The sequence below is a fragment of the Mytilus galloprovincialis genome, chromosome 11, assembly GCF_965363235.1.
Source record: "Mytilus galloprovincialis chromosome 11, xbMytGall1.hap1.1, whole genome shotgun sequence".
In the NCBI taxonomy this organism is placed as follows: Eukaryota; Metazoa; Mollusca; class Bivalvia; order Mytilida; family Mytilidae; genus Mytilus; species Mytilus galloprovincialis.
Genome location: NC_134848.1, coordinates 86,139,629 through 86,151,693, shown reverse-complemented (window position 1 = coordinate 86,151,693; position 12,065 = coordinate 86,139,629). Strand labels below are relative to the sequence as shown.

Genomic DNA, 12,065 nt, shown 5'->3' with positions numbered 1-12,065 from the left:
CTACGGATACGCATACTTACAATATTATATAGCAATTGTACTACGGATACGCATACTTACAATATTATATAGCAATTGTACTACGGATACGCTTACTTACAATATTATATAGCAATTGTACTACGGATACGCATACTTACAATATTATATAGCAATTGTACTACGGATACGCATACTTACAATATTATATAGCAATTGTACTACGGATACGCATACTTACAATATTATATAGCAATTGTACTACGGATACGCTTACTTACAATATTATATAGCAATTGTACTACGGATACGCATACGATTTCAAACTAAAAAGGCTGAAAATATTCAAAGTAAACAATGTTCATTTCTTGCAAAATATGTTTCACTTTCGGAAACTAGAAGTAAACGCTCTTAAGCAAATGATGAAAACTACAGGCTTGACTCTAAATACAGTAGTAACATATGAAGGCTAAAATTAGAAAAATAAAGAACACAACAAAATAAGAAGTTTCTCAAGGAAAACAGCGAGAATAGTAAATTTACATTTGTTTCAACGATTGAATGACGTTTTAAGACACAGGGATGTCACTGTAGCAATCCATGGAACTTGTTCATTTTATGTCCGCTATACTGCTCGACGTATAATTTATGTCTCGCTAAAAACCTATACCAAGATCTCGTGTTATATTGTCAATGAGTCCTAAATGGTCCTCTTCTGTTTGTATGTCTGTTGTAAAAACTGGAAAAGGTCATATTGTCCGTAAGATTATTCAGCATAAGTCATATTGTCGTTCTGATTTTATTATAATTGTCGTAACCACAATCCAGTCTCTTTTGAATGGTTTGTGTGCAAGATGTTCAGAAAACACAACTTAGACATCTAAAGATTCAGCGACACGAACACCACCAAAAAATCAGGGGTGATATCAGATACATTGCAAGGGTCAACAATTCGTGCTCCTTTTTGACCCCCGTCGTCTTGATCGTGTGAATTTATATTATATTAATCTTTACGGCATATATTAGCATTAATGTCACTTACGTTCAAGATATAGTATATGCGCCACGTCACAGATATTTGTAAATTCTGCATACACATTTCGCTCGTTTAACTAGCTAAGAATCGAAAAAATAAAAACATTATTCCTTTTTCCGTCTTAGGAATACTGAATAGATTCTCAATGCTTGTTTTATTTGACAAATATATGTAAGTCAGGAATCTGATGTTCAGTTGTTGTCGTCTGTTTATGTGGTTCATAAGTGTTTCTCGTTTTTCGTTTTTGTAAGGATTATATCTTGCTTTTCCCCTTTGCATGGTTTTACACTACTAATTTTGGGGCCCTTTATAGCTTGCCGTTTGCTGTGAGCCAAAGCTCCGTGTTGTAGGCCGTACCTTGACCTATAATGGTTTACTTCTATAAATTGTTACTTGGATGGAGAGTTATCTCATCGGCACTCATACCACATCTTCCTATATGTAAGGATTGTACATATAAATGCATACCACATACTTTAATTTTATCATTATACATTTGTATGTACATGCTAATGTTTTTTTTATCATTATACATTTGTATGTACATGCTTATATTTTTTTTTATTACAGGAGTGTTATGTAAGGCGAAGTGTCGGAACGGTTGGTAATGTACTATACGAGTCAGGATGTATTTCAAGACAGGTACGTCATATAAACCAATAAATTGATAAATGCCTGCAGGAGTGTTTATTCAGTACGTGGTTTACACAAAACTAAAAATCGCACACAATAATTCACAATGATACAAAAAGCAGTATGTAAAACAAATTCTGAAGTAAACGTTTTACTGAAATAGAAAATGAAATCATGTGACCATTGTGATCATTTCTTACTTAGAGCCAACATGACCATTGGTTGATGACATGTCATGTGACTTTGTGTTGATAATAGATCAATTGACCATTTGTTGATGAAAGATCATATGACTTTGTGTTGATTATAGATCAATTGACAATTGGTTGATGACATGTCATGTGACTTTGTGTTGATAATAGATCAATTGACCATTGGTTGATGACAGATCATCTGACTTTGTGTTGATCATAGATCAATTGGCCATTGGTTGATGACAGATCATCTGACTTTGTGTTGATCATAGATCAATTGGCCATTGGTTGATGACAGATCATCTTACTTTGTGTTGATCATAGATCAATTGGCCATTGGTTGATAACAGATCATGTGACTTTGTGTTGATTATAGATCAAGTGACCCTTTGTTGATGACAGATCATGTTGCTTTGTGTTGATAATAGATCAAGTGACCATTTGTTGATGAGAGATCATGTGACTTTGAGTTGATTATAGATCGAGTGGCCATTTGTTGATGACAGATCATTTGACTTTGTGTTCATTAAAGATCAATTGACCATTGGTTGATGACATGTCATGTGACTTTGTGTTGGTAATAGATCAAGTGACCATTTGTTGATGACAGATCATGTGACTTTGTGTTGATTATAGATCAAGTGACCATTTGTTGATGACAGATCATCTGACTTTGTGTTGGTTATAGACCAAGTGACCATTTGTTGATGACAGATCATGTGACTTTGTGTTGATTATAGATCAATTGACCATTCGTTGATGACAGATCATGTGACTTTGTGTTGATTATAGATCAAGTGACCCTTTGTTGATGACAGATCATGTGACTTTGTGTTGATTATAGATCAAGTGACCCTTTGTTGATGACAAATCATGTTACTTTGTGTTGATTATAGATCAATTGAAATTTGTTGATGACAGATCATGTGACTTGTAGTTGATTATAGATCAAGTGACCATTTGTTGATGACGGATCATCTGACTTTGTGTTGATTATATATCAAGTGGCCATTTGTTGATGACCGATCATGTGACTTTGTGTTGATTATAGATCAGTTGACAATTTGTTGATGACAGATCATGTGACCATTTGTTGTTGACAGATCATGTGACTTGTAGTTGATTATAGATCAAGTGACCATTTGTTGATGACAGATCATGTGACTGTGTTGATTATAGATCAATTAGCCATTTGTTGATGACAAATCATGTGACTTTGTGTTTATTATAGATCAATTGACCATTTGTTGATGACCGATCATGTGACTTTGTGTTGATTATAGATCAGTTGACAATTTGTTGATGACAGATCATGTGACCATTTGTTGATGACAGATCATGTGACTTGTAGTTGATTATAGATCAAGTGACCATTTGTTGATGACAGATCATGTGACTTTATGTTGATTATAGATCAATTGACCATTTGATGATGACCGATCATGTGACGTTGTGTTGATTATAGATCAATTGATCATTTGTTGATGACAGATCATGTGACCATGTGTTTCTTCCGTTCTTATTTCTATTCTGATAATTACAAGATGTATAAATAAACTCAATCAAATTTCATTCATGATATAGTTTTGACATTCAGTATTCCACTCAAACTCTAACAAAACCTATAAACAGACTTATACAGACGATATATAGTTATGATACTGCTGTTAGGTCATAAATGATTGCATATTTTGGCTTCAATAGTGATTCACTTATAGGGTCTGTTTATCTGAAATAAACATATTTATTCTAAAACCAGTTGTTGGAATGATGCGGGTTATGTTATTCACATATATTTATGATAATAAACCCCTAAGGGGAGGGATTGTACTTGATATTCATATAATGAAGTATAATCTTTTAAGCAATTTAATTCAGATCTGGAGCTGGCATTTAAGGAACTCCTGGTAGTCTTTTGTTAAATTATATATCATTGTCAATTTGTTTAGTCTCTTTTGTTACTTGTATTGACATCGGACTCGGACTTTTATAAACTGAGTTTTACTGTGCGTCTGTGTGTTATGTTTGGACATTGGCTTGCGTTATAGGCAGAAGAATGAGATCACACAAAACATGATTAACCCCGCCGCATTTTTGCGCCGGTCCCAAGACAGGGTCTTGTATGTTTAATTAATTTAAGTTCAATCATACGTTTTAGGGTTAAGTGTGACGTCCATCTTCATATTGTTTGTAACTAGTACACATCTTTGTTTGGGGACCAGCTGAACCCGTCCGGGTGTGGGATTTTCTCGCTTAGTTAATGACTTAATGGTGAGCGTGGGCTGATTTCTACTCTTTGGTCTGTTTTCATGTATAATAAATCCTTTTAGGTGTGTAAACAGCTTTCACAAATTGGCAGGAAAAGATCTACAGAAAGACGAAAAAGAGCATTTGTGAACTGCCTACAGTGTTGTAACTCTGAACTATGTAATAAACATCTGTGTACTAAACAACGTAAGTTGTCCAGTTTTGTGATTAGATAACAACACGGAGATGTCAGTTTATATCCACGAAGCTGTCGGGGTATATTCGAATTTTATTTTACCCAAATCGGAACTTCAACGACGTCATCATAGATAACGTTCCTATGTGACGCAGTCTTACGCTATACAGAACAATTAATTATATATACTAAATGTTGTATCTTTGTCTTTCAATTTGATTTGTATATATGCCTTTTTGTGATTCTCTTGTTGCATAATTGTTTTTTGTTATATTGGTTAAGATTTGAACACAACTACCCCTATTATTGACATCTTAACCTATAATGTCTCTTTGTTTTGTTCACACATCGTTGTCAATACAATGAAATTTGATGCGACTGTAATACAAGTGAGAGGTTTAGCTAACAATAAAACCAGGTTTAATTTACCATTTCCTTCATAAGAAAATGCATTTACTTAGTCAGGAATACGACAGTTGTTATCCATTCGTTTGATGTGTTAGGGATTTTGATTTTTTTTAATAGTGTGCTGAACCTCGTTTTTTGCTAAACAAACCTATCACTTATACCCAAACGATATAGTGACTTAATACAGCAGTTGTAATTATATTTCACCCAGATTAAACATTTTGTATTCTTTTCCAGCTGAAATTTCCAATCATATAGAATGCTTTGCATGCAATGATGTACTGATGCCAGAACACTGCAAAAACACTGTGTTATGTGGATTAGACCAAGTATGTTTTCTCACAAATAGTCGAAAAAGCAAAATCAAATTGTTTTAATCAATTGGCGAATGTCGTCCCTTAACTTTTTAGTTTCTCTGAAATTTAACCAAACTTGGCCACACTCTTCATCACAGTGTCTACATGTAGATTGAAAGTGTGTTCGATGTCTGTCAACCAACATGGCTGACATGGCCAAACATAGAATTGAAGAATAAAATCCAACTTTTATCTTTTATCTTGAAAACTGTTTTAAAAAAGTGAAAATTTGATAAACGTAGAAATGTTCAGAATGTTGACTGTCCATTTATATCAAAACTATAAGACGACTTCTGTTAGGAGTAATTGCCCATACATTGAGAATTTTACTATCTGTTTTTCCTGATAGTATATCATCTCGATCTCCATATCAAATAGAGCTCGAAGAAGGTGTATTCTGTACTGTATTACCGGTATTGACCTATATATATCTAGTATTTTTGTATTTGTAACAATTATAATTAACCATATATTTTATGGAAAGCCAACGGGGTCAAAATTCTTAATTCGTAACTTGTCAATTCGTAACTTGTAACTGTGTAATTTCTAAATTGTCAATTCGTAAATTGTTAATTTGTAACTTGTTACTGTGAAATTCATAATGCTTAATTCGTAAATTGTCAATTTGTAACTTGCACCTTTGTAGTTTCAACATTCTTAATCGGTAAATTGTCAGTTTGTTACTTGTAACTGTGCAATTTCATAATTCTTCATTCGTAAATTGTCGATTTGTAAATTGTATCTTTGTATCAAAATTCAACATTCTTCATTTGTTAATTGTCAATGTGTAACTTGTAGATTTCAAAATTCTTTATTGGTAAATTGTCTTTTTGTATATTGATGTTTTGTAACTTGTAACATGTGACTTGTCGATTCGTGAATTGTCGATGTGTGAAATGTCGAAGTGTTAAATGTCATCGTTGTATTATGCTAACGATCATTATGACGACAGATGGCGCTCGGCTTCTTCTTCGGTGTATAAGCCTCCTGTAAGTAAGAGCACCGCCATATAGAATATATACCACAGGAGTTTAAATCAATTATGTACAGCGCATACATATAAAAGATAACAAATAGATAAATACATTCATTTTGTTTGTTTTATATGGCATGTATAAAAGGGACTCGGTTTTATATTGAGGTAACCTCGTATAAACATGTTTGTTTACTGTACTGGTCACCAAACCTGCAATGAGGTGTGTCACTTCCTTTATTAAGGTATATAGATGTGTCGCTGGAACGGGCTTCCTTATCAACTTCGCAAATATATTACTGTCACTTGGCAAGAAATTTCTACTTAATATTTAACCGGGTCAAAACAAGACTAAAAACATGAAATATAAGACGGTGCTGGAAAAATACTAATATTGTCCTGGGCCCGCAAATTTTGGACTCAATGTATAATGGCAGAAATGGTTTGACAACCATCATTCATTAATATTATAATCTCAATATTAAAATTTCAGAAAAGAATGTAATTATCTAATGATATGTTTTAATACAAGAAACAAATGACAGTCTTTATTTATTTGGCTCCTGAGTAATGAACATAAATCAGGAATCTGATGTACAGTAGTTGTCGTTTGTTTATGTAATTTATACGTGTTTCTCGTTTCTTTTTTTTTTCTTTTTTATATAGATTAGACTGTTGGTTTTTCCGTTTGAATGGTTTTACACTAGTAATTTTGGGGCCCTTAATAGCTTGTTGCTCGATGTGAGCCAATGCTCCGTGTTGAAGGCCGTATCTTGACCTATAATGGGTTACTTTTATAAATTGTTATTTGGATGGAGAGTTGTCTCATTGGCGCTCATACCACATCTTCCTATATCTATAAAAAAAATGTTTAATGATATCATATAAGTACTTTGAAAAACAAACTGAATGAAAAATTATTTTAAATGAGTCACTTAGTTAATGTATACTATATATCAAAACTGTGTTGAATATGCACTATTTTGTAATAAAATCTAAAGGAACCAGAAAACTAATCGAGGCCCTAAAATTTGAGATATTGTCAACCGGAATGCGAGAAAACCGCATATATTTTAATGGTCAGGTCAATAATGGGTTATGGTCAATAGTATGGGACCAGAACACATCTACAATCATCAATAAGCTTGAAAGAATACAGGGACAACCTGTGAGATTTATAACAGGAGAGTACAAATCCAGAGAAGTTGGTTGCGTCTCAATCACACTCACCAAACTGAAACTACAAGACATACAGACAAGACGCTCAAGTCAGAAGCTAATATTTCTGTACGAGGTGGTCGCAGTGCTATAGAACCAGACAATTTAAAAAAAAAACTCGTCTAAAAAGAACACTAAATTGCTGTCAAGGGCCCGATTAAACAATAATCAGTCAAGAAATGTTGTGAACAAACATGCAGATAAAAAAACTACACGAGGTGTTTTGAGATCTCAACGAGTAAAATACAATAATATTCTAACTCATTTTTGTAAAAACAGTATTCGAATAGAACCACATTGAAGAAGCGTACACCGAGCGTTGACAGCCGTTCAGAAACTACTATCGTGCATCGTCAATACATCGACGGCGCTCTCTCTACCGTTGTATTAAAGCCGGTATTTGTATCCACAACGTTCTCCTATAGATACAGATGTAAAATGATCATGGTACAATATCGAAATATACTAGGAGGTGTCCCCTCTATAAATATATATATATTTTTTAATGACCATGATCGTTAAACTATGAAACTGTTTATTTTTTACTGCACGCGTCACCTACATAAATTTGAGAATGGAGATGGGGAATGTATCAAAGAGACAACAACCCGACCATAGTGCAGACAACAACCGAAAGCCACCAATGGGTCTTCAATGCAACGAGAAACTCCCGCACCCGGAAGAGTCCTTCAGTTGGCCCCTAAACAAATATGTATAGTAGTTCAGTGATACCGGACGTCATACTGAACTCCGAATTATACACAAGAAACAAAAATTAAAAATCATACAAGACTAACAAAGGCCAGTCCCACTTTTAAACAAATTGACGCCCTCTCCCTCTGACTTGTCAGAGAAAAGATCTTGCCATATCGCCATTTGCATGAAAGAGGCAATTATCTCTTTTATGCTTACACTTATTATACCCCACGCAACGAAGTTGCGGAGGGTGTAATGTTTTGACCCGTCTGTCTGTCTGCCTGTCCGTCCGTACGTCAGTCCATCGGTCCTGTTTCTTGTCATCGCAACTCCTCTCAAACCACACAACAGAATTTCATGATAATAAGGACATACTAAGTAGATTTGCATATCGACAAGAAATTACAATTTTTTTTCGAGAAGTTACGCCCCCTTGATAGATGGTTGCTGCTCACAAGGAAGCTATTAAACCAAGAGTTCCAAATGGTGAAGTTGAAATCATCCCTTCGTAAATTTTACGGACGCCATCACGAGTTGGTTGACCGTTATGGAATAACCATTTCACAAATGATATCGGATATGTCGTCGACAGAAGAGCCAGGCGGAATACAACCTGGTTTGTCAATAGGATATTAGGATTATATTGTTACGAATCCATTGCAAATGAATTTTTATTTTGTATTTGACATGCAAATTTAAAAAAAAAAATAGGTATATTGATTAACATCGTGAATCATTTCAGTTAATTAACGATTGACAACATGTTAAATTTAGTAAGGTTGCCGGGCTATAAGGAGGTGTGGCACCAGGTGGGGTTCATATCGGGAGTACGGGGCATTAAGCAGCTTTTGAGATCGAGGGACTCGTGAATATTTTGTTCTTTTTGGTTGTACATTTTTATTGTAGAAAATCAGGTAGCGGCAATTTTTAAGCTTCTTGACCAGAAAAATTCAGTATATTTATACATAAAATTGAGAATGGAAATGGGGAATGTGTCAAAGAGACAACAACCCGACCATATAACCGACAACAGCAGAATAGAATATATATGTCAGCCCTTTTCTGTCAGCATAAAATGGTCCGATAATAGCATTTTATGATTAATAGAAATCGTTTATACTAGTACCTGAGGTTTTCAGTAATGATGTAGCCTTTTAAAGCCGACTATATGGTATTAGGTTTTGTCATTGATGAAGGCCGTAGGTTACCCGTATAGTTGCTTACATCGACTTTGTTTGTACTTCGCGTTGGTGGATAGTTGTCTCATTGGCAATCATACGGTTTATTACCACATCTCCTTATTGTATACACCTGAATAATCCAGTCGTAATATTCCACTGACCAACGACTATTTCATTAACCCCGTAATTAGGAGAGCCTCAATTACGTTGAGGGACTGAACTAGTACTCGGGATGTTTTTTTTTATATAGTTTCCGTTCTCGAACGAAAGTCCACGTCAGTTAACAAAATAAAACTGGGATCCTGTAAACATGCAATTTTTGTTTTGCTTTTTTTAGACGCATTTGCTGTAATTAATGGTTTAAAATTACTTAGGTATATATATTCCACATGGAGGTACTCCGACTAACAGGAGGATTATACACCGAAGAAGAACCCGAGCGCCATCTGTCGTCATAATGATCGTTAGCATAATACAACGATGACATTTAACACTTCGACATTTCACACATCGACAATTCACGAATCGACAAGTCACATGTTACAAGTTACAAAACATCAATATACAAAAAGACAATTTACCAATAAAGAATTTTGAAATCTACAAGTAACAAATTGACAATTAACAAATGAAGAATGTTGAATTTTGATACAAAGATACGAGTTACAAATCGACAATTTACGCCGGAATGAAGCATTATAAAATTGCACAGTTACAAGTAACAAACTGACAATTTACCGATTAAGAATGTTGAAACTACAAAGGTGCAAGTTACAAATTGACAATTTACGAATTAAGCATTATGAATTTCACAGTAACAAGTTACAAATTAACAATTTACGAATTAAGCATTATGAATTTCACAGTAACAAGTTACAAATTAACAATTTACGAATTGACAATTTAGAAATTACACAGTTACAAGTTACGAATTGACAAGTAACGAATTAAGAATTTTGACCCCGTTGGCTTTCCATAATATTTAGGAGTTATTACACAGATATGTATGTTCATCTTTATTTAAAGACGAGACTTGAGATAGGAAAATAAAAAGGAGTATGTTCGATAAGGTCCTAAAATGGCCCCCTTTTTTTGCGTAAATTTCAAATTGGGATTTATTTACCAATATCACGATAAATTATAGCTAATACATTGACTAGATAGGATATAAGCCATTTTATTGAAAATTTCACGTTTCTGCGTTTCATTATGACGTCACAAGTTGTACTCATATTGATTTTTCACGAAAAAATCAATGAAAATGGGTAAATGTCCATAGATTATTGGACAGGAAACATAGAGCGCATACGTCGACAACAAAGATCTTTTAAAATAATGTTTGTGAAGACATTTCACATGTCTTATTTGAATATTAAGCTTGTCGACGCCTGCGCTCTATGTTTCCCTGTCCTTTATTTGGTTGAAATCTAACTGATTTTGTCAAATTTCACAAAAATCCCTTAAGTTGACCTTTTTGGGATGTAAAAATCAACGTATCAGAATTAAACTTTGACAAAAACAGTTCTGTTTAACTTTCTCACATGTCTTTAAGGCAACTTAAAGCATTTATTGTCTTGTAACAATGAACTTTATAATTGGGGCCAAATATGGCCCTTATCGAACTTACTCCTTTATATTGCAAAAAAAAAAAAACTGACGAAAATTTAAAACTTTCCTTTGAAAAGCCTGTCACTTTATAACAGAGATGCAAACATCCTTACATATAATTGACTTTGGCAGGAATGTCAACTATCCTTACATATCATTTACTTTGACAGGAATGCCGAACAGATATGAGACTTTTATCTACAAACTACGAATTGAGGTACACTCTAGACTGTGGTCCGAAAGCTGTGAGTATATTATTGTTCTGTGGTGTGAATATGTCATTGTTCAGTTCTGTGAGTATATGATTGTTCCGTTCTGTGAGTATATAATTGTTCTGTTTTGTGAATATGTCATTGTTCAGTTCTGTGAGTATATGATTGTCCGTTTTGTGAGTATATAATTGTTTCAATCTGCGAGTGTTTCACAGTTTCGTTCTGCGAGTATACCATTAATATTGTTCCGTTCTGTAAGTATACCATTGTTCCGTTCTGTGAGTATACCATTGTTCTGTTCTGTGAGTATATCATTGATCCGTTCTGTGAGTATGCTATTGTTCCGTTCTGTGAGTGAATTATTAATTCGTTCTGTAAGTATACCATTGTTCCGTTCTGTGAGTATATCATTGTTCCGTTGTGTGAGTATACCATTGTTCCGTTCTGTGAGTATACCATTGATCCGTTCTGTAAGTATATCATTGTTCCGTTCTGTAAGTATACCATTGATCCGTTCTGTGAGTATATCATTGTTCCGTTCTGTGAGTATTCTATTGTTCCGTTCTGTGAGTGAATTATTGTTCCCCAGTGAGTAACTATACCATTCCTCAGTTTTGTGAGTTTATAATTGTTCTGTTCTGTGAGAACACTTTTGTTATGTTCTGTGGGTACATCATTGTTCCGTTTTCATCAATAAGGGATTTTAAACTGTCCATGTTTAAAAACTTAACTAGCTTTTATTTTTTACGGAATATATAGAAGGTAGTTTGTTTTAATCTCGTTGAATTGTAACCTGTAGCAAGGCATGTAACCTTGAACGACAGTCAGAACAATCTGTTTAATTCTAGAAGAGATCATGTTAACTTGTTAACTTAACTAATGACTACATGATGGAAACGTATAATCTCTCTTATCAATAAACTGATCATATAAACCAGGATGGAAATATTGTATTTGTACCAGACTCGTGTTTCGTCTACAAAAGACTCATTAGTGACGCTCGATTTAAAAAAAGTTGAAAAGTCCACTAAAGTTCGAAGTCGAAGAGTATTGATGCCCAATAATTCCTAAAAGTTTTGTCAAAAACAGCTGAAGTAATCTGTTCCTGAGGTACAAAAGCCTTAGTAT

At 34.1% G+C, this 12,065-nt stretch overlaps 1 protein-coding gene across 1 annotated transcript in view; it reads left to right on the top strand.

Annotated features, from left to right (window-relative positions):
- Positions 1–12,065, top strand: part of LOC143052964 (peroxidasin homolog) — a 38,732-nt gene that overhangs the window by 15,697 nt on the left and 10,970 nt on the right. The window contains exons 4-7 of the mRNA XM_076226139.1: positions 1,586–1,657; positions 4,173–4,296; positions 4,931–5,022; positions 10,896–10,970. Of these exons, the coding sequence (XP_076082254.1) occupies positions 1,586–1,657; positions 4,173–4,296; positions 4,931–5,022; positions 10,896–10,970 (363 nt within the window). The remainder of the gene's footprint in view (positions 1–1,585; positions 1,658–4,172; positions 4,297–4,930; positions 5,023–10,895; positions 10,971–12,065) is intronic.